General features: G+C 37.4%; 1 protein-coding gene and 1 pseudogene across 2 annotated transcripts in view; one reads left to right on the forward strand and one right to left on the reverse strand.

Moving 5' to 3' along the window:
- Window positions 1-24436, forward strand: part of RFC1 (replication factor C subunit 1) — an 81711-nt gene that overhangs the window by 28091 nt on the left and 29184 nt on the right. The window contains exons 3-8 of the mRNA XM_081093048.1: window positions 2882-2957; window positions 4914-5033; window positions 16194-16426; window positions 17286-17363; window positions 22928-23005; window positions 24158-24245. Coding sequence (XP_080949174.1) covers window positions 2882-2957; window positions 4914-5033; window positions 16194-16426; window positions 17286-17363; window positions 22928-23005; window positions 24158-24245 — 673 coding nt within the window. The remainder of the gene's footprint in view (window positions 1-2881; window positions 2958-4913; window positions 5034-16193; window positions 16427-17285; window positions 17364-22927; window positions 23006-24157; window positions 24246-24436) is intronic.
- On the reverse strand, window positions 18835-21166 carry LOC308529891 (small ribosomal subunit protein eS8-like; annotated as a pseudogene). The gene is made up of 2 exons: window positions 21162-21166; window positions 18835-19476 (listed from the first exon to the last, which is right to left on the reverse strand). The product of its transcript is annotated as a small ribosomal subunit protein eS8-like (transcript).

Below are 24436 nucleotides of genomic sequence, written 5' to 3' on the forward strand. Positions count from 1 at the left end.
TGGTTCCCTGCTTCCCCCCTCTTCCCTCGCCGTCTGCGTCCACCACCACCCACCCCCGGTTCCCCATCTCAGCCTGGGGCCTGGCCCCGATAGGGCAATCGGGGCCTCTTGCCCAGGGGGAAGGCCCAACCACCACTGTGGTAGGTGGACAGTGGACTGATCATGGCTTGCTGGCGGGCGGGAGGGGTGGGGGAAGGGACCTGGGAGGTTGGCCGCCAGCCCCAAGGAGGGAGCTGGCCCTCAGCCCCCTGGGAAAGGGGCCGCGTACACCACCACCAACCCCCTGTTCCCCATCCCAGCCCAGGGGCCTGGCCCCGATCAGGTGATTGGGGTCTGTCGGCCAGGGGGAGGGACCAGGAGGTTGGCCAGCAGGCCCCATCGGAGATCAGGGCCTGCGGGCTGGGGGCAGCTCCTGAGTTGTGCATCTGACCCCTGGTAGTCAGTGCATGTCATAGCGACCAGTCGTTCCAGTCATTCTGGTGTTCCATCATAATGGTCGCTTAGGCTTTTTATATATATGTGTGTGTGTGTGTGTGTGTGTGTGTGTGTGTGTGTGTGTATAAATGACACATCACCTTTCCTATAGTTTCCAATAACCTCATTTTTGCCTAAGACCTTACTAGAATGACCTTTAATGTTTATATTTCTACCAGCATTATGTTCATGATGATACATATATTCTCTAAGATGATAGAGGCTTTTCTATAGTTCTCACCTTTTATCCCTGACACTTTGCCAGAATCACTTTTTTAAAACAATATATTTTTATTGATTTTAAGGGAGAAGGAGAGAGATACAAACATCAATGATGAGAGAGAGTCATTGATTGGCTGCCTCCAGCATGCCCTCCACTGGGGATCGAGTCCGCAACCCGGGCATGTGCCCTGACTGGGAATGGAACTGTGACCTCCTGATTCATAGGTTGATGCTCAACCACTGAGCCACCCCGGTCAGACCAGAATCATTTGTAACGTCCATATTTTTACCAACAGTCCCTTTCCAGCAGTCTAGGCTTTTTTTAACATGTACCTCAAAACTCCTCTAGCCTCTACCATTACCTAGTTCCAAAGTCACTTCCAGATTTTAGGTATTTGTTATAGCAGTACTCTATTTCTCAGTAACAAAATCGGTATTAGGGTTCTTCAGAGAAACTGAACTAGTAAGGTGTGTGTGTGTGTATTTGTAAAGAGATTTATTATAAAGAATTGACTCCCTTGATTATATGGGCTGACAGGTCCCAAGACCTACAGTTGACAAGTGGAGACTCAGTATAGCTGATGGTGAGGTTCAACTCTGAGTCCAAAGGCCTGTAAATCAGGATTGCCAGTGGTGTTATCCCAATCTGAAGGGTGGCAGGCTTGAGACCCAGGAAGAGCCTGTTTTAGTTCAGGTCTGAAAGCAGGACAAACTGATGTTTCAGCTTGAAGACAGTCATGAAAGAAGAAGAATTTTTATTTAGGAGAGGGTCAGCCTTTTGTTTTCTTCAGGTCTTCACCTGATGGGGTGAGACCCACCCACATTAGGGAGAGCAGTCTGCCTTACTCTATCACATTAAATGTTAAACTTATCCCAAAACTTAACTCACAGAAACACTCAGAATATCTGGGCATCTTGTGACCCAGTCAAATTGATACATAATATTGACAATCATTGCTACATTTTCTATTTCTTTGTATCCTCCTGGTTTTCACCATGGACAGCGTGAATGATATAGTGTAGGTACTTTGGATTCTTTTGATTTAGCAGGCAGTTAGTTAACTTTGCCAAACTCAAACTCTAGACTCTTGTATTCCCTGTGATGGGCAACAGCTGAAATTTTTGTCCAATTCTTTTAATGTTAGCTGGACACTTGGAGTTGTTTCGTGCATACATATTTTAGGAGATAGTCCCAGACTTGGGCTAAGTTTATTGAAAGGATTTGGACTTTCCTTCTGTGGCTCTCTCCCTTCTTGGATACCCTCTTCTCTTACTGTTGAATTATAGTAATTGCTTCTGTTCTCTAGTCCAGTGGTGTATTTGGATTATAATGGTTTATTCTTCTCATTTCCTTGCAAGTTAGTGGATTATTTTTATACTTTTGATGTTTTATTATAAGGGCTAGAAATAGAATCCTACCTTATAATTGATTATAGTCAGTTTTTTCCTGTCTGCTTTTTGGGAAAATTTGAATGTTAGAGATGTGATGTATAAGTAACATGTAAACAATACCTTTTCCCCTGGTTTTATTTAATTTTACTAATGCTCTGTAATATCTGACATCCTTTTACTCTTTATTATACACAGATTAGTGTTGAAAGTGGAGCTGAAAAATAATATAGCTTTTCTATAACTTTTTCTTTTCCATCTGATGCAATTATTGTCTGGCCTATTCTTTAGCCTAATCAGGGCATTATTAACATTTTGGGCTGGATAATTCTTTTTTTTTTAATTAAAAAAATATGTTTTATTGATTTTTTTACAGAGAGGAAGGGAGAGGGATAGAGAGTTAGAAACATGGATGAGAGAGAAACATCGAATAGCTGCCTCCTGCACACCCCCTACTGGGGATGTGCCCACAACTAAGGTACATGCCCTTGACTGGAATCGAACCTGGGACCTTTCAGTCTGCAGGCCGACGCTCTATCCACTGGGCCAAACCCGTTAGGGCTGGATAATTCTTTTGGTGGATGACTGTCCTGTGCATTATAGGATGTTTAGTAACATCTCTAGTCTATCCATTAGATGTCACTAAACCTAGCCTCCCCTCCCCTGCCGCTGCCAAGCAAAACTCTCCTGGGGACACAATTTCTTCTAGTTGAGAAGCACTGAGCCTAAATCTAATGAGGAAAATACTAAGTTATATAGGCTTCTTTGTGTTCTAATTATACTGTGATGTTTATAGGTAAATAGTTCTTGTAAAGATGATGACTCTAAACAGAAGCAACCAAACAGGAAAAAGAGGATCATCTATGATTCAGGTAATATTTCTTTTGAGGAGCTTTAAAGTTTTAAAATTATTTTCTATCCTTTAGAACAGAGTTTTTCAAACTGATGTTCTGAGACACACAGCTCTCTATGATCGTAATAGGTGCTCGTATGAGAAGGCTCTGTGCTTGATACAGTAAAAAACAATTTATTATACTGCAGACTTTATCAGAGCCTATCTATATTAATGCATTAGAGATTTTTCTTAGAGAGGGATATATTATGTATAGTATATGTAGCATGTCTCCAATTACTTTGATTATATTATTTTAAAAAATATCATCTTCTTGTCCAGCTAAGGTTCTGAGAAGCTTAACTTGAAAAATAGTGCCTTAGAATATTGCTTTAGAAACAGATCTAAAATTTAATTTTTGTGCTTTTGAGCTTGTCCTTTTTTGTTGCATTTAAAATAGGACAAACACAATTGTAAAGTTTTTCTTTGAATATAATTTTAAGATAGGGAATATGAATCTTTATGCATGCTTTTTATATCTTTAAATAATGGTAGGACTCCGAAGGTGTTAGGTTTTGCTTTGTGGAGAAGATCCATCTGGTGTGAACTCTAAAATTAAAAATGTAACCTAAGGAAGCATTTATAGATTGTCAGGATTTTAACAGTGACGACAAAGAACTTGGGCTCAATTCTAAACGTACTTGTGTGATTATTGAGTCTTACTGCTGTATATTGTAAGAACATTTTTTTAAATCCTCGCTCGAGGATATCTTTTACTGATTTTAGAAAGAGAAACATCAGTCAGTTGCCTCCTGTACATGCCTGGATGGGGAATGGAACTTGTAACCTTTTTGGTTTATGGCAGCGGTTCTCAACCTGTGGGTCACGACCCCTTTGGCGGTTGAACAACCCTTTCACAGGGGTCGCCTAAGACCATCCTGCATATCAGATATTTACATTATGATTCATAACAGTAGCAACATTACAGTTATGAAGTAGCAACGAAAATAATTTTATGGTTGGGTCACAACATGAGGAACTGTATTTAAAGGGCCAGAAGGTTGAGAACCACTGGTGTATGGGATGATGCCCCAACCAACTGAGCCATCCGACCAGGGCATAAGAAATTTGAAAGAAGTACATATCCCCATTTCCCATGAGTTTCCATCTGATTTTGGAAACTGGAAGTTTAATTTTTGGATACAATATAGAGTAGTATGAGATATGATTTCTAAATGCACGATGAAGAGGAAGAACACTAACGTTCATGAAACACTTATTTAGTGCAAGGCACTATACTGGGTACTTACACTTTGTCCTGATTTATATTTAAGGGCTTTGGGTGACTAGGTGGTGGTAGACAGAATAATGGTCCCCAAAGATGTGTGCCCTAATTCGTGGAACCTAGTTTACATGGCAAAGGGAAATTAAAGTTGTAGGTTGCATTAAAGTTGTTAATCACATGGCCTTAAATTAGAGAGATTGTCTTGGATTATCTGGGTGGGCCCAATGTAGTCACAAGGGAAGCAGGAGAAGAGAGTTAAAGAGAGATTGACTGGAAGGTCAGAGAACCAGAGAGATGGCGCATGAGAAGCACTTTACCTGATGTTCCTGGCTTTGAAGATGGAGAAGGGGGCCATGAGCCAAGGAATGCTGGCAGGCACTGGACACTGGAAAAGGCAAGGAAGTAGATTCTTCCTTAGAGTATTCAGAAAGGAATCAGTCCTGCTGACACTTTGATTTTAGTCCAGTGAGGCTCAGATTTCTACAGAAAGTGTAAGATAAAAACTTTGTGTTGCCTTGAGCTACTAAGTTTGTGACAATAGCAGTAGAAAACTAATAAAAGGCTTACCACTGGGTAGAAGTAACCTGTGAGAATTACAGAAGAGATGTGCTTCAAAAGGGATGACCCTGAGAAGTTGGTTAACAATAATCACTTAAAAACACTGTATTACATTTCTTTCAAAGTTTTGTTTTATTTTCCTCTCATGTACAGATTCAGAGTCAGAGGAGACAGTACAGGTAAAAAATGCCAAAAAGCAACCAGAAAAATTGCCATTGTCTAAGCCTGGTAAAATTCTGCGGCAGGATCCTGTTACGTACATTTCAGAAACAGGTAAGGATACTGGATGTGTTTAATGATTCAGAGAGAAGCAGTGTGTGTTATGTTCTTGTGCTTCTCTTTGGAATTTGCAAATAAAGGTCAAGGTTTGTAGAGCTATGAGCAACATTAAAACTTTGCTTACATGTATGGGCCATTATTTGAGAGTATGAAGGTATACATGGTAGGTAAATTGTTCAGTAAACAGGGAATGAAATAGGAAAAAACATTGTGTGTTGTAGAAGGAACCCGAGACTGGAAGGTCAGAAGCTCTGCCTGGAGAGTACATCCTTGGTTCCCTTTTAACATCTGTGTGACTTTGAGCTAATGCTCAGTAAGTCTGTCTCCCTTTCTTTAAAGCAAAAACACTGATTGCATAGACTTGTTGGGAAGACTTAATGGGGTGATAGATATGAAAGGGCCAGACCTAGTGACTGACATGTAGGCAATCAAAGGAAAAAAGAAAAAGAAAAACAAAAAAGAAGTACACAGATTAGCTTTGTAAGTTCCCTGAGACAATTTATTTGATAAAGTTCTTCAGATCAAAGACAAAATGTATGTGATGGGAATATATTACTTGTAAAATTTTTGGTTAGCTGAGTTATTCATTATGGCAGATTAACTCTTTAACCTTTTTGTTCTATTGCTAAATATCTGCTCAGGTACATTGTGTAAATGAACTCTTGCATTAAGAGGCCCCCCCCCCCCCCCCGCCCCGGCTACCTTGGTGAAGCTTTGAATATGTGGGAGGGATTCTAAAAACAGTATGTTGATAGGTTTATTAAGTAACTGAAGGTGGTGTGATCAAGCTTTCCAGAGACACCATGGTTAGTGAGCAGACAGCCATGGCCTTCAGCTCTGGGTCAAGGCCGTCGCTATCGGGTGATTTTAGGTACACAGAAGGGTCAGACACCTTAAGCTCTCATCACAGATTTTCTTTAACGTGTGATTGTTTATTTCAAACCAGGTATTTTTGAATAGTATTTTCTAAAGAAATGTCCAGCATTTTATCTGAAATTTTTATAAACATTAGGCAATGTTTACATCATTCTGCTGATTGCATGGACAGGTGAAAGTGAGCAGTGTCCCTTGCTTTAGCTAAAAATCTTGGGGTACCTTGTACCCATCTAATATGATGGTCAGTATTACATAGTATTTTCTTTAAATTGAGAATTAGGAAAGAAGCTACCTCTTTTCTTGCCTGTTTTATCTTCTCATACTTTTTTATTCCTTGATATGATAGGTGAATGAGAGAAGATAAGCTCTTTTCCTTTCCTATGTAAAAGAGAATGAAACTGTTAAAAAGAAGTCTACAATATAACTAGCATAATAAAATCGGAAATATAATGAATTTCAATAACAGAGTGCAGCCTCTTGAAATTAATACACAAACTGGAATGTTCTTGACCTTAAAATAATTCTTTTATTATTCTTCACTTTTTGTTAAGCGTTAGTACTGCATCATAAGTAAATATTCAAATTACCAGTATAAAGTTAAAAAATATTTGTGGTGATAATTATTTAAAAATAAAAATTCTAATGTAAAATTGTATTAGTTGGAGATTGGCTCTTCTTGTGGAAAAGGGTTATGTGACATGATTCAGCTTTAAAACCTGTTAATTCCCAAAGAAAGAATTTTTGCTGTTTTATTCCATATTTTACCTGTTATCCACCAACTTTTGTTATTTTGGGTATTTTTCTTGCAGCATAGCAAGTGTAGTGTTTAAAAGAGCATAGCCCCTGAGTCAGACTGCCTAGGTTAAATCTTTGTTCACCTGCCCTGTGTCTTAGTTTTCTCATTTGTAAAATGCTGACATTACTAGTACCCAATTCAAAGGCCTTTGTGATGATCAAGTAAGATAATGCCTTAAAATAGTGTCTGGCACATAGTAAATGCTCAATAAGTATTAATTGTTATTTTTTGTTTGATTTTATTGTATGCCTATATCTGCCCTTAAAGACTATGCTGAAGACATTTTGCTTTTGCTTAAGTACTTAGGGCTCTCTTGATGATATAATAGTGCTTTAGAAATTTAGAAATTGTATTTGACTCACTTACGTCATTTATGTTATATGCATTGTCCAGTAAGGGGACTGCTAATTAAATGTGGTTATTGCACACTTGAAATGTGATTAAATCAAATCGAGAGTGGTTTTAGTGTAAAATACAGATTTCAAGGACATAATATGAAAGAAAGTAAATTATCTTTTTTTTTGGTATTGATTACATATTGAAGTGATAATTTGGATATATTGGGTTAAGTAAAGTATATTATTAAAATTAATTTCACCCTTTTTAAAAACTTGAATGTGAAAATTCACTTTATGAAAATTTAAAATCACATATGTGGCTTGCATTTTATATCTATTGCATAGTATTTTATAAACAATGAGGAACATATTTAGGAAATCACCTTAATTTAGAAAATAACCTAGTTTAAGTGTTTTTGTTTATCTTATTATACAGTTCTTTAGGCTATCTTATTGTACAGATCTTTAGGCTTATCATTTAGTTCCATGACATATTTTTCACCATTTTATTTGATTAAATCTATTTTGCGCTATTTATTGATTTTTAAAGTACCTAACTACATTAATCTCCCAAATACAGGAAAAGGAAAAAACTGCTGATAAATATCTTCATAGTTAACCATCGACTCTAGTGAAAAGGTTTTGTGGGTTGGTAAAAACCGAATACTGTTGTACTAGGTAAATATTTTTACTTTTAGCTGTTTAGTGAAGTGAGAGACCTTGAGTTTTGTTTGGCAAAGATGACCTTTTACTATCCAGTTTAATCAGGGGCTGGCGTGTGGTTGAAAATGGTGGGGGTTTTTCCTGTGTTGAGAATTGTTTATGACTGGTCATCTTAATAGTATGTAATTCCAGAAGCAGTTAGTGATCTTGATGCTAAATGGGAAAAATTAGAAATGTGTTCTCCAGGTTACTATGGAATATCAGTGACCTGTGGCTTGGGGAAAATAGTAGCAGAAGATATTATTGGGGATGTGTGTGTAGCATTCTTTTTGCTAGTTTTTAGAGACATATAGTTTTGTGTACAGACAAATAGGAATGGATTCTCTATAGGGTAGAGAGTTTTTCTTAGATGTTTTCAGAGAAACCTGGAGTTATTGAGAGAAAAATTCGAAGTAAGAGGAAACTAAGCACTGTGTATTATATTTCTTTGACTGTACTTGTTCAAAAATTATTGTTGATTGTGGGCTAAAACTCTGTAGAAACTAGTTTAGCATTTTTGAGGATGAGTAAAGTCTTTAGATTAATATTATTTTAAAGTACCTAAGTCACACATTACTAGAGTAAAAAAAGCAATTTTGAGTTTAAGATTGTACAAAGCTTCCCCGTGGAAGAACCCAGTAGTTCTTTCAGTGTCTCTCATCCACTTATTTTTTTTTATATCATGTGACTTCATATCTTCTACAAATTTGCTAAAGCTGTTTTTGTGTTTCTTTCTGAATCATTAGTAAATTGTTTAATATTAAGAGACAAATAAACAAACTTTTTACAAAGTTGACAAAATTGCCATAATCCATTATCGGTATCTAGGGTCTAGTTGTCCAATTTGTTATGAGTAGCTGTTCAATTACTACTTATAAGTCTTGGTAGCTATTGTTACTTATCTTGTATTTCTTCATCTTGTCATAAATCAGTGCCTCTCAATCAAGGATGATGTTGCCTCCTAGGGGACCTTTAGCAGTATATCTGGAAACATTTTTGTTCATCACAACTGTTGGGTACTGTGGCATCTAGTAGGTGAGATGAATATTAGAACAAGGGATGTCTGGACATCCACCAAATTCTCTTCTGATAGGCTATGGCAGGGTTTCTAACCTCTGCATTATTGACTTATTGAGCCAAATCCAAATAATTATCCGTTGTGGGGAGCTTTCCTGCATACTGAAGTATGTATAAGATATCTCCGTGGCCCACAAACTGCGGCTCGCGAGCCACATGTGGCTCTTTGGCCCCTTGAGTGTGGCTCTTCCTAAGCCTTAGGAGTACCCTAATTAAGTTAATAACAATGTACCTACCTATATAGTTTAAGTTTAAAAAATTTGGCTCTCAAAAGAAATTTCAATCGTTGTACTATTGATATTTGGCTCTGTTGATTAATGAGTTTGCCGACCACTGGGATATCTGATTCATTACAGAAATGGTGAAGAGATGGTATGTTTCGTTTCGCTTCCATCCACTTAATTAACAGATATATATTATTATTTTTTTAAAAATATATTTTTATTGATTTCAGAGAGAAAGGGAGAGGAAGAGAGAGAGATAGAAACATCAGTGAGAAAGAATCATTGATCAGCTGCCGCCTGCATGTCCCCTACTGGGGATTGAGCCTGAAACCAGGGCATGTGCCCTTGATTGGAATTGAACCCGGGACCTTTCAGTCTGCAGGCTGATGCTCTATCCACTGAGCCAAACCGGCTAGGACCAGATATATATATATATATATATATATATATATTTTTTTTTTATTTTTTTTTATTTTTTTTTAAAGTTAAATCTTTATTGTTCAGATTATTACAATTGTTCCTCTTTTTTCCCCCATAGCTCCCTTCCACCCGGTTCCCACCCCACCCTCTGCCTTTACACCCCCCACTGTCCTCATCCATAGGTGTACGATTTTTGTCCAGTCTCTTCCCGCACCCCCGACACCCCATTTCTTTAGCATGGTCTCTCTTAATTTGTTTTTTGTGTGTTCCAGACTGAAGGAAAGAAAATCAGAATCCCAAGCTCTTAGCAGTATGAATTCCAAGATTAGACCCCCCCCCCCCCCTTTGGCTTGTAAATAGATTTTTATATGGATCTGCACATTATTTTCTCTCTTTTATTTGTTATCCTTTTATATATATTACTATTTTTTTTTTGTAAGAGAACATTTATTGGGTAAATACAGAGGTAGGAAAAGTAATTCCTAGAAGAAATGGGCTTAGGAAACAAGTTTGAGAGGTAAAGGAAGAGCCCTTGGAGTTTGGGAGTGAGGAAGGTAAGGGTAATGTGCCTGGGGGGGTGGTGCAGGGTAGGGTGGGGGAAGGGAAAAGCATGGGCGTGGTCCTGGGAGGGAGATTGCCGTCTGTTATCCTTTTAAATAAATGAATGCATCTAACTCAGAGTGGCAAAGCAGTCTTCTCTCCCAGCCAGTTCCTCCGCTGTTTGTTGGATAATACTCTTTTACTTGGTGATTGTTACTACATTTGCAGTTATGTTGTATATAAATAAAAATAAATGGCGTTTTTATAAGGAGACAGATTGCCTAGAGGGAGATTCTGAGTTCAATTGCCCATGATTTTCAACTAGATGTCAGAAATTTGACTTAGATTTATTTTTCATTGCTTTATTACAAGTTTCTGGGAAGAAGAGAACACATTTTGCCTTTGGCTTCTGACAAGGAAGGAACAGATTTAGGCTTATTAGAAAATAAGAACAAATGTTGAAGGACAATCATAACTTTATTTGGAACATTAATCTTTACACGTTGTGTAGGTTCGTAAAATATTTATTTTACATGAGGGTGGTCACAGAAACGCCTGCTAAATGACTGCCTTTTGCAGGCAGCTAATTGCATTGTTCTAATCCTTGGCCTCTTTTGCCTTCTTTCTCCATAATGTATTAATGTAGCCTTTTCAAGGCTATGAAGGGCGAAAGTTTTTTTTAAACATGTTTTTATTGATTTTTTTAGAGAGAGAGGAAAGGAGGGAGAGAGAGAAACATCGAATGGCTGTCTCCTGCATGCCCTCACTGGGAATTGAGCCCGCAACCCAGGAATGTGCCCTGACTGGGAATTGAGTAGGCTACCTCTCCATGTAGGGATAACGCTCAACCAACTGAGCCACATGGGCCAGGGCCTAAAGTAGTTCAGAAGCCATACTATAGCGACAGCAGAATGCTGCTTTTTTTTAGGTTCTAGTTTTATCAAGGCAAGATGACAGAATGCTTTCAGATATGTCTGTGATTTTTAGTGAGCACCATATTTCTTTTTCAATAGTCACCTTAATGAGATCCTTTTTATTTATAAGAAATATCTATGCTTAGGATCATGAATTGACTTTTTTCCTGTTAGTCCCATAAGTGTAAGGAGTATAGGGAAATGCACAAATCACAGGGCACTAAGTAAGTGTCAAATCAAGCAAATCAAGCAAGTCAGTCTTTTTTCTCTTTTCATAACTATTTCAGTAGAATTGTGCCTTCTTTCCAAGTGGCCTGGAGAGCTATTTATTTTGTGGTTATCAGAGAAAAGGGGGCCATATCTGCAATTTTTGCTTAGTACATGCTTGAATTTCATGCAGAACATGGCCATATTTTTTTCCTTGAAAATCCATGTATAATTATATTTTCACTCAGAAATTATGAAAATGTTTATAAAATTATGTCTGTGTTTAGGTATCATTGTCTGGGTATATAGCTTGAAGACATTATTAAGTTTGAATTCATGTATTCTAAGCCAGAAATTTAGAGAATGGCTCTATTACCCTCCACTACTGTAAAGAGAAGCTCATGAAGAGAAGTTTCCTTGTAGGGGTGACATTTATATCTATAGTGTTAAGGCTAACCTAAAAGAACAAAGCTATGTGCTTTGGGTTTCTTTGCCAGCTTAATTTTGCTGTTTTCATAAGGTGTTTTTTTTTTGAGCTTTGAAATTTGGGTTTAGTTTTGAATGACTGCATGAGTCCTTTATATGGCTACACTACAATTTATGTAGCATTTTCCTGGTTTTGATTATTTCAGTTGCTTACTTTTCATGTTCTTAATAGTGTGATGAATATATTTGTATATAAATATTTGTTAGCACCTCCAAGAATTACTATGCTAAAGGTTATGAACTTCTTTAAAGAAAGTGAAAAACAGGGCCGCATGTATTGACATGAGGTAGAAGTAGTGACTAAAGCAGCAGTCGCCAACCTTCAGACCTCATGGACCACCAGTGTTGGTGACTGCTGCTCCAAAGGTTTCCTTAAACCAGTGGTCCATGGACCACTGGTCGGTGACCACTGGACTAAAGGTATGCATTATAAAGAAGGTGGCATGTAGCTTAATGCTCACTAATGATAACTGTTATTAATAGTAATTAGATAAAAAAGGTACCATGCAGTCCCAGTCTCTGATTCTAGTGACAGAATAATCAGAGATGCTGATAAATAATGAAAGAAGTAAGCAAGTAAAAGTGAAGAGGAGGGAGAAACCAATGCCAGACCTTTTCTGTCTCAGAAAGCTATGGGGCCAGGGAGTTTCTAGGAGAGAGTCAATTTGTTGTAAAATATTAGATGGGCGTTAAAAAGAAAAAGAAAAGTGTAATATATAGATTAAAAAAGATAGGAAGAAAAAAATGAAAGCTTACTCATAATCCCCTATCCAGTGATAAAAATTAACACTTTATTTTCTCAAATCTTTGAATGTTAATTTAAAAGTATATATAAATGGATAAATAGATGGATTATAAATATATCATTTAACATCCCATTATGTTACCTGCTTTTGTCACTTAAACATATAAATTATTTTAATGTCAGTAAATGTGACTATGCATTATAATTTTCTGTTGCTGCCTAGAATTCCATTATATGCTTGAACATATTAACAGATATTTAGGTTGTTTGTTTTCCCACTTTATAAACAATATAAACTTATCTCTATCTCCAGTGCCCCTGTTATATTTGAGGCTGTCTTTTTTTAAAAATCTAAACTGTTAGTCCTTTAGTTTTTTCTTCATCTTTTCTTGCCCTATTGCAGTCTGTTGTCCATACATTGGAATGAACCAATGCTGTGGTAAGCATTTTGTACACATATCTTTGTGTGCTTGTTTGTTTGTTTATTTATTTTTACTAAATCTTAGAAATGGAATTTCTGGATCCAGTTAATAGGTATGCATGTGTAAAGTTTTGGTACATACAGGGTGGGGCAAAAATAGGTTTACAGTTGTTAGTATAGAAAAGAATACAATAATTAAATAATAATACAAGAATAAACTGTGTTTCGCATACTCACAACTGTAAACCTACTTTTTCCACACCCTGTATTGCAAAATTGTCCTCGTAAAGATTTTTACAAATTTACTATCATTGTCACATATGTGTTGGTCCCATATCCTTACACATTTGCCAACAATCTTTTAAATCTGATGTTCTTAGAAACTCCTGATCTCACTAAATTTCATGCTAGTCTATTACCTGCAAATATTTATGAGACTGCTGGAGAAAGGGTTAAGCTAGGGATTGCAAATATCTATAATACTATTGTTTCCCTTTCTGAGGCTGTATCAAATAGGTGATTGACACTGCCTGAATTAAGTTCTTAAGAACAGATATAATGTTTTATTTTTTTATTTCAGAGAAGAGGGGAGAGGGAGAGAGAGATAGAAACATCAATGATGAGAGAGAATCATTGAATGGCTGCCTCCTGCACGTCCTACACTGGGGATTGAGCCTGCAACCTGGGCATGTGCCCTGACTGGGAATCGAACAGTGACCTCCTGGTTCTTAGGTCAATGCTCAACCATTAAGCCACACTGGCCGGGCAGGACAGATAAAGAATTTTAGATTGCAAGGAAGTTCTTGAGGAAAACTTAAAACAGGAAAACACAGTAGTTGTTGGGTCAACTCAGGTCTGGGGTTTTCTGTCATACTGCTTATGACTGGGAGTAGTGGAAATGTTAGTACTTTTGACATTTCTAAAGTGGGGGAAAAACTAGTCAAGGGCTATCATTTTTTAGAGACAGAGTTATTTTGTTCTGCATTAAGGGATTCCCTCCTTTCCAGAAGTACAGATATGGAACGGAATGTAAACATAGTAAAAATTATAAAATTTAATAAGCTCTCAGATAAGATTAGAAGCTTTATATACACTAAATATACTTTTAATTTTGCACTTACTCCCTAAGGAGATGTATTGGTTGTCTATACTTACCAGATCCCAGTCTTGTGGTTTTTCTTATTTTATTTTTTTATTAAAGCCAGAGTATCAGCAGTGTTGTTTTGAATCTTCTTTTAAGGGCAATTTACATAATTTGTTTTGACTGCTAAGTAGAAAAGTTTGTTGTTGAATGTTAACTGGTTTGGTTATGCTACAGCTTAACCAAGTCTAGGGGTTTCAGATAGACCAGCCATAAATTTTAAGGTTTCCATAACATGATAATTCATTATGGTGTTATTTTTGAGAAAAGGAAAGAAGTTTCAGATTATGTTCCCAATGGCACCATTACGGGTGACTCATGTGGCTGTTGCACTGATCTGAGTCAGACATCGGTCCACTTCTGGCGCAGGTGCAGGAGGACGGACTTGTTAGTAGGGAGGACAGATATAGGAGCGACTGAACCTAGTCTCCCAGCTCTTGTTAACAGGGTTGAACTGAAATCTGCAAGTATATCAAGCCTTGGATGTGCTTGGAAAGATTTGTGAACGAATCCTTCCTCTTTCCCCCTGAGCTCCTGCTTTTCCAGAATAAGCTGGAATTCTGGATTTTTGAGTTTTCCAATTAAAAAAATTTTTTCATATTCCCATCACCCTTCCCTTTGGCAATCATCACTGGTTCTCTATATCTATGGGTATGGATACAGTTTTAATTAAGCTTAAAGGTAGACTGATTATAGTTGAAGTTAAGTAAAACAATGCTTTAATTAAAATCTTCTGGTTACAGGTTAAGAATGTTTATTGAAAGCCTTTGGAGGGTAGGGTGGGATGGGATGTAAGTTTTAGGAAAAATGGGCTTGTAGGGGACAATGTGCATTTTCAAGAGACATCTGGTAAGTACACTCTTCCTTTTTTTGTTGTTGTTAATAGTCAGCTGAGGATATTTTTCCATTGATTTTTTTTTTAAAGAGAGAGTAGAAGGGAGGGAGAGACAGAGAGAGAAACATCGATGTGAGAGAGACACATCTATTGGTTGCCTCCCTCATGGCTGCAATCTGGGGCTGGGGTTGGAGCCTGCAACTGAGGTTCGTGCCCTGAACTGGAATTGAACCCAAGACCCTTCAGTCCAAGAGCCTACGCTCTATCCACTGAGGCAAAACGGTTGGGGCCACTCTTTTTAAATGGTGGATTCCTTTTTTACATTTAGTAATCAGAAACCTGTAAGAGTTTTACTTTGTAAAGTTTTTTGTTTCATTTTAACATAAATATAAAAATTAGAAAGTAAGGCTAAATGCTTTTTGATTTCTTTTTACATTATCTTAGGTACTTTCATGTTTGAAGTGGCATTCACCTAGAAATAGCAGATCTATTCTATATATATATATATGTGTGTATATATATATATGTATATATAAAAGCCTAAGTGACTGTTACTACCGAATGACCAGAACGACCGGTCGACCAGTTGCTATGACACGCACTGACCACCAGGGGGCATAAACTCAATGCAGGAGCTGCCCCCTGGTGGTCAGTGTGCTCCACAGCCAACCTCCTGCACCAGCCAACCACCCATGGTCCCTCCCCCTGTCTAAGGCTCTGAGCACCGGAGAATCTGGGCCCAGGAAGCCTATAGGAGGAGAGGGACCTTGACGCTGATTGAGACAGAGTAGCAGCTTGGGGGGGGGTGGGGTGGCAGAAGGGGAAAGGCGTAACTTTGCCTAACTGCAAAGACGTAAAGTTAGCACCACTGCCATCTTACCTCTGCCACTGCACTGTGCGCCACTTGCCCTTCTGCCTTCCCCCGCTCCCCCCCTGCCCCCATCAACCACTTCTAGCTTTGCTCACGCCTTTCCAGAAGGTAGAGGCAAGCAAAAATCTACACAACTAGATTGGGCCTGCGGCCAACCTCCTGCGCCCCCCCCCCCCCCCCGCATGAATTCGTGCACCAGGCCTCTAGTCTGGTACATAAAACCCTTAGCAGATGCTCCTGGTTGAGTAAGGGAGTGAGCAAGGTGTGAGTAAAAGCTAGATTTTTTTTACATCCGTGGTCTTTGCTTGCCTCTACCTCTGTCTTGAGAGGAAGACAAGACCCATTCATATGTAGCTTTACACACCAACTTGTGAAGTGACCTAGTCTTCATGATTACCTTTTAGATTTTTCTTTTTTTTTTGGATTTGTTATTAGGCCAAAGCAAAGGTTGTTTTCTCTTGTGAATTACTGAACCAAAGAAAAAAAGCTGGTTAAAGTGATTCCTTGATATAATTGGAGTTGATGTTTTATCAAACAATATTTGGTTATATTCCATTTAAGATGAAGAAGATGACTTTATGTGTAAGAAGGCAGCCTCTAAATCAAAAGAGAATGGAAGATCTACAAATAGTTATCTTGGAGCATCAAACATGAAAAAGAATGAAGAAAACACTAAGACCAAGAATAAGCCTTTATCGCCAATAAAACTTACCCACACATCAGTGCTTGATTATTTTGGAACTGCTAGTGTCCAAAGATCAGATAAGAAGATGGTGGCAAGCAAAAGAAAAGAGGTGAGTGTTCTACATGCAAGCAAGAATGTTCAGGAATGTTAATTTGCTGTTATTAATAAGAGGAGAAATTTGGATGTCATAATAGAGCAACATATTGTATTGATAAAAAATTTTCCTATGATTATGGACAAAATTTATTGCCATCATTTTAGAGGATGAGGAAGTTAGACTATTTAATTTTTTATATTTGAAAGTGGAAAAAGATCACTTAAATTGTATGAAAAAATTATGATTCTTAGAATTTAAATACTCAGAATGCAAACTCATTTTACTGTTCACCTCAAGTAGACAAAATTGGACAATAAATTTGTTCCCAAATGAGGTTCTAAGTACATAACTTATGTGCCAATGTTACACTTTTGACATTTTCTACTTTGGTTGATGTTGGATTTACATTTTTCTGGAAATTTACGAAACAGGAATACAGATAAATTATAGTGAAAGTAGTCCCCTGAGTCAAAGCCTGCCAAATGCTGTGTGTTTGTTGATTTCATTAGTGTCTCCATCGGACAGTGTAATCCTTATCACTATTATGTTATACCATGAAGAAAACTACAAGTGGTTGTTGTTGTGTGTTTTTTTTGGCCGGGGGAGAGCTGGGGGGTTACTTTTCTTGAACATTTCAATAGAATTAAGTGAGAACCATCTCTGCAGAATATTTGTTCATTAGGAAAAATGGATGTGGTCACTGAGTAGTCATGAACATGACTTTCTGGCTGGTGTGCATTGAGACTGACTATTTCATTACTGATACACTTAACTCTCACTGGTGTATTTAATCAGCTACAGTCAAGAAAAAAACACCTTATTTTTAACTTAAGTTTTATGCTGATCTTCCTTGATTTTCTTTGAAATACAGCCTTCAAAAAATGCAAATGATTCCAGATTAAATGATGAAGCCATTGCCAAACAATTGCAACTTGATGAAGATGCAGAGGTATTGCCATTTTGTTTAGATATCATTAACAACTTGATGTTCTGACTTTAGTTAGTCTATCCAGACAAACAATCAAGATTATTCTAGGCCAGCGGTTCTCAACTTGTGGGTCGTAACCCTTTGGGGGTCAAATGACCCTTTCACAGGGGTTGCCTAAGACCATCGGAAAACACATATATAATTACATATTGTTTTTGTGATTAATCACTATGCTTTAATTATGTTCAATTTGTAACAATGAAAATACATCCTGCATATCAGATATTTACATTGCGATTCATAACAGTAGCAAAATTGCAGTTATGAAGTAGCAACGGAAATAATTTTATGGTTGGGGATCACCACATGAGGAACTGTATTAAAGGGTAATGGCATTAGGAAGGTTGAGAACCATTGTTCTAGGCTAATTATGGATTGAGCCTCATTATGAGTTATTTGTAAAATAAGTTAAAATTTAGCATATAAACATCTAAATTTATATAAAATGATAAGAGCAGGGGATAATTATTTAGAGATTTATTAAATTTATTTTTTTAAAATTTTTTTATTGATTTCAGAGAGGAAGGGAGAGGGAGAGAGAGCTAGAAACATCAATGATGAGAAAATAATTGATTTGCTTCCTCCTACATGCCCCCTACTGGGGAGTGAGCCTGAAACCCAGGCATGTGCCCTTGACTGGAATCGAATCCAGGACCCTTCAGTCTGCAGGCCGATGCTCTATCCCAGTGGTCGGCAAACCACGGCTCACGAGCCACGTGCAGCTCTTTGGCCCCTTGACTGGCTCTTCCACAAAATACCACGTGCGGGTGCGCACGTACAGTGTGATTGAAACTTCATGGCCCATGTGCAGAAGTTGGTTTTCGGCCTGGGCAAGTCTATTTTGAAGAAGTGGCATTAGAAGAAGTGGGGGTACGTTCACTGAGGTCAACCCCTCAGATTGAGGACGTTTTTAGCAAAGGCCAGCTTAGGAGTACCGTAATTAAGTTAATAACAATGTACCTACCTATATAGTTTAAGTTTAAAAAATTTGGCTCTCAAAAGAAATTTCAATCGTTGTACTGTTGATATTTGACTCTGTTGACTAATGAGTTTGCCGACCACTGCTCTGTCCACTGAGCCAAACCAGCTAGGACTTAAATTTCTTTGAATGGAAGCCTCCTTGAGTATAGTTAAAAACAATTTAATTTGGTCATATCTCTTTTCACTGTGGGTGATCTCATCCACCCCTGTGGCTCTAATTGTGTGGATATGGTGATGATCCCTAAATCTGTTTCTAATTTATAGTGCTCTCTTGAGCTGTAAACCATATATGCATTCATTAAGCATTTGTTGAGCAGTTATTGAGTGCATGGCGCAGTTCCAGGTTTAAAATAATTATGTCATGCACTTAAGAGAACTAAAGGGATAGTTTTGGGTTTCTTTTTTAGTAAAGCACCATTATTACATGAGCTAAGTTGGGAGGGAAGAGGATTTATTTGCATTTCCGGGCCTTGATTTTCCTCAGCTAGGACTCCAGCTCCTTGCCCTCTAGCACATAGTCATCTGCTCGGCCACTTTGGCCTGGTACTGAAGGATGGATGCAAAAAGCTTGCCTATTGGAACTGCTCTTCTAGAAGACTGCTGATTTTGGCATTCTTTTTCCTTTCATCATATTTCTTCTGAATTTTTTTTTTTTTATCATTTTTTGTTTAAAATCTCCTCCTCCTCAGGAGTCAGCTTGGCCCCCTTCTTGTGGCCCAGGGGCAGTGCAGAGTGGGACTTGTACCAGTCTGTAGGGTGTGCTTGCTGTAATTGAGCACGATGAAGCTCTGTACCAGGGTCTTGGTACGGACCAGTTTGTTGTTGGATGCATTGTAGGCAACATCAGTAATCCTTTGTTTGCATGGACAACACTCGGGGCCCCAGGAGAAGTTGCCATGCCCAGCCTCAAGGCTTAGTACTTATTGCTGCCTCCCCGCATGTAGACCCCGTGTATGTGGCGAGGGCCAATCTTAGTGTTGGCAGCAGGGCGTCCCAGCTCATATTTTACTTCTTGTGGCAAAGTTTTCTTTTGCCCCAGATCTTGTGGTGCTTCTGCCAGTTGTCCTGAGAGATGCCCGTGACTTGGCACCAGCTGGAAAGAGCATGAGTATTCTATTTTAAGTAGAGGGGTCAGGACAGCCCTTCTGAGGAAGCAATATTGGGGCACAAAATGAAGTGATAATGGCAAGCCATGGGGCTGACTACCGAAGGCAGATTTCCTCTAAACAGAACAGCAAGTGCAAGCATCCTGAGGTAGGAGAGTTTGAGTTTGATGAGTTCGAGAAATGGCCAGCAGCAAATACTGTAAGCCACGACAGGTCTTTAGTACCTACCCAAAAGACTTGGATGGTGAGGACTTTGGATTTTAGTCTCTGTGTTGAGTAGATGTGACATGAATTTACAGATCTTAAAAGAAAATCATTCTGGTTGCTATGAGGCTAATAAACCATGGTGGGGCAGGACCAAAAACATCAGTTTGGACACTGTTCTGGTGGAGTAGGTAGGTGAGAGTTGATGTTGGCTTGTACCAGGGTGGTAATGGGAGAGATAGTGAGAAGTGGTTATAATCTGTGCTTTGAACGTGTAAACTTCAAGTTGTTGCTGATAGATTGGATATAAGGTATGAGGGAAAAAGAAGATTCAAAGATAGACTGTGTTTTTGGGCTTGAGCAACTGAATACACATTTATTAAGAGGAACACACTGGTACAGAGAAATCAAGAATTTTGTTTTGGACATGTTAAGTTTGAGGCTTCCAAATGGATATGCAGAGTGGGTGGTTGGGTAGTGGAATGTGGAGCTCAGGGATGAGGTCTAAACTGAAGATGTATATTTGGGAATCACTAGCATTTGAATGGTACTTAATTAAACCTGTGTAACTGAATGAGATCATGGGGAGAGAAAGTTAATAGAGAAGAAACTTTAGGATTGAGCGCTGTTAATATTTAGAGATCAGGTAGAGGAGGATGATCCAGCAAAGGAGATTTAAGACAGAGTGGCTTGGCTCAGTGGCTAAGCCTCTACCTATGAACCAGGAAGTCACAGTTCAATTCTCGGTCAGGGCACATGCCTGGGTTGTGGGCTTGGTCCCTGGTCTGGGGTGTGCAGTAGGCAGCCGATCAATGATTCCCTCTCATCATTGAAGTTTCTATCTCTCTCTCCCTCTCTCTTTGTCTTAAAAATCAATAAAAATATTAAAAACAAAACAAATAAAAAGAGTGGCTAGTGAAATAGGGAAATGAGGAGAGTTTGGTATTTCAGGGAAGCCAAGTAAGTATTCATCTCAGAGGTGTCAGACCTTGGTACCTACTGTTTGAACCCTCTTCCTGTTTATTAGCTTAAGTGTCACTTTCTCATATTCCCTAAGCTATATTAGAAACCCATCCTATATTCTCAGTCGTGCTCCATTGTAGCTACTATTGATTTTGTTATAATTGCTAACTAAATGTCTTTCTATGTGTGGGCTGTAAACTACCTACCGGGGCTGTTTATGGCCTCATTCAACTATTGTGCCATCACTGATTATGTGCTTGGCGTGTTGTTGTGAGAGAATAGTATTCTGATCATTTGGAATATATCTGATTTATCCAGATTTTATTAATTTGACAGTTCACAGTGCTTTCAAAATCTTTTTCCATCTTATTTGATTACACTGGATTACATAAACTACAAACCAGGTATCCATACAACTCAAGACAGCACAAATGGCCTAGGTAGAATTGTGGAGTTAATTTTTAGGGACCTGACTTCTTATCTGTCTTAAATACTGGAGGCTTACCCCATTCTTTCCAAACCAGGTGTGGTACTCTGTCACCATTCCCTATTTTCTCATTCCTATCACACTTTTTCAGAATCTTGTTTGGGTAATTTATTAGTCTGTTGAAGAGTTTTTAGGGTGTTAGTGACTGATGGTATCTTTCCTGATTATCCCTCTTAAGTTCATTTTTTCTCTCCCTTTCACCTTTTTGTTTATTCCTTTAGTTAAGTGTGCGTCCAATAACTAAATCAGTAAGTCAGTATGTAGACAGTATGTTAAACACCATCTGCTGTGCTAAACATTGTATTAAAATATAGGGTTTTTCATCACATATCTCAAAATTTTGTCACATTTACATGTTCAATGCATATTTAATCTAGGAAATTAACCCTCTTCAAAACAAATATATGTTATTGAATAGCTCTGTTAGAGACGAAGTAAATAAAGGTATTAAAAAATAAAATAAATTAAAATGTAGGGCTTTTGATCATATGATGCCATAATCACCAATTATGAATTTTGGATGAAAGTATTTAAATTTCTTCTGTCATCTAAATAATCTAGAATCTTCATCTACATAATCTAGAAGTGTACTACATAGTGTGAAATTTTGGAAAAATGGTATGGGTTCAACTATAAATTTTTGCAGGGCCACTGGAGGCTTAGAGTTTGAAGGACCTTTTTATGGTGAAGGTTTTCATATTCATTTTAGCAATTAGATGTGTAGTGCAGTTATGGTAAAGAAATACTAGACAACAGAATATATTGATGTGCACCTCTGGCTTATAGTTCTGCATAATTGGATTTAGTTCATTTATTAACAAGAAAAGACTTGGTTACTGTGTTCTCATCAGACTTATGCCATTTTCCAAGCCTTTTTAGGATTGGGTAGATTTTGAGTTTTTTTTCATATGTTTGAATAATATAGGGATGCCTTTGTTCGATGTTACATTAGGCCATTTTATCAAGGGACATAAAAACTATTCAGTTTCTAATGAGAAATGTATTCCATTGCTACACATTCTTTTCTGGAAGAGCTCCATTTTGCTGAAAGTAAGAATGTTTGTGTACTAACATTAGCGTCTTAGGAAAACTTCTGATATGATGACTTAAATTTTCAAAAGTCAGATATATTTGGATTAGTAATTGATAGTTATATTTGTGTATGACTTATGTTTGTAAAGAAAATGTATAATTTTCTTGATTTCTTTTTATATTTATATTTTATTTATTTTTTGTTAATCCTCACCTGAGGATATGACCAGGGCTGGGGATTGAGCCTGCAACCAAGGTGCATGCCCTTGACCGGAATCGAACTTGGGACCCTTCAGTCCTTGGGCTGATGCTCTATTCACTGAGCCAAACCATCTAGAGCTTGATTTCTTGATTCACTCTTTTTTGTGCCCTCCAGACTATTGTTTTTCTATTAGGATGAGATTATTTTCAGAGCTTTTCTAGAGTTTAAATAGAAGTAAGAGATCTATAAGTATTGCATTAGGACCATAAAGAAAAAATTGTAGATTTCAAACTTTACAAGTAAGAAATATGGCTTTAAAAATATGTTCAATTTATCTGTCTGCCTGCAAAACTAGATATATTTGTTCTGAAATCTAATATGGCTTAGTGAAACAAACCTGTGATACTGTTAATATTAAATGGAAAAATGTCATAGTTACTTTCTGGAAAATGTTTTCCAGTTTCTTCTGTGTATCATGAATCAAACATTTAAAAACTTTCATTTACAAAAAGAAAAAAAAATGACTCACTCTGTTGACACTTTTTTACAGCTGGAGAGACAACTGCATGAAGATGAAGAGTTTGCCAGAACGTTAGCCATGTTGGATGAAGAACCTAAGAACAAAAAGGTGGCGTTTTTACTGGGCTGTTTGCACGCTGAGTGTACAACATAGATCAGTGTTCCCTTTCATACCTGTGCAGTGTAAGCTCTGAAGATACAGCCAAGACTAATTTCTAAAAAGAAGCTAAATTGTTTTAATTTATAAAAATGTTTTTGGGGAAGCTCATTGAGGAACTTATTCTTCCCGTCGGAAGTTTGATAGAGCCAAAGCCAACCAGAACTTTGCTTCACAAAACAATGAATTGCAACCTTTGCTTACTATCTGTCACAAAGGGGTTTTATATACTTGTTCAGAGAATAATGCTTATAAAGATTCCTGTGAACCTAACGTTTAATAATTGTAATATTTATTACCATTTTGGGAAGCATAATTTTGCCATTTTAAATTAACTTTAAGGTCTGTATTAGGACAGTCTCAAAAGATGAGTATTTGGGGCAATTTTTAAAAGCATCAAAATTCTTTTTAAGTACTTGATCATCAAAAAATTAGACTTAATTTATTTTGAATCCCATTCTGATAATTGTCATTAGCAATATCTTACTATTTAAAAAGATTTTTTAGCAGTCAGATGTATGACCTAGTGGGTCATGAGGACTTTGTCATTTGAGAAGCCTTACTCAGTACATGTAAAGACATTCAAATTATAACTATTAAAAAAAATAACCGGGTCACACACCCCAATTTGTGATCTCTTTGTAAAAGGAAGTTCTGAGGAGGCAGTGGAAAGAGAATGGATGTTTTTTTCTCTTTTGAGCTGTATATTGTTTTTCATGTAGTCTTTTGGGTTTAGATTTTAGTTTTTAACCTCATAATGCTAACAATTCGAGAATTGAGGTGAAAGAAGCAGAAATAAGGCTTTCATTTCCAGGCTTACAAATTTGGAAGAATTGGGATAATTTTTTATAGAATATGTTTTTTATATCCTTTTCATCTGTTTTCTCGTCTGTAAAATTAAAAGAAGCAAAACATGCTTCATTTGCTCCAGAAATTTTGTGGATGAATGAATGAAAATTTATTGTATTGTCCTTTTACATTAGAAGATGGCCCTTAATCTTAAAATTAAAATTTAAATTAAAAACTGGTCAATTTTAACAACATATTTTGTGGTAATAGTTTTCTTACCATTTGTCACATTTGCCACTTTTAAAATTTTCTTAGGCTTTAAAGGACCCAGAAGAGAGAGAAACATTTTCATCTGTCCACGGCAATTTAAACAAAGCAGAAAAACATAAATGTCCTTATAAAGGTAATACTAGCAGAAAAAAATAAGCTGGAATATTTATCTTTATAGAAGAAAATTTATGGTAACCTTGTTTAAACATTCTATCAATAACTGTTAAGCAGACATTGTTTCATAGGAATATTGGAGCATGTTCTACTTAGATACTTTGAAAGTATTTAGGTATTAGTTGGTCAGAGTACCTGTCTGCTCTGTGA

This window comes from Myotis nattereri (genome assembly GCF_964212035.1).
Source record: "Myotis nattereri genome assembly, chromosome: 1".
NCBI lineage: Eukaryota > Metazoa > Chordata > Mammalia > Chiroptera > Vespertilionidae > Myotis > Myotis nattereri.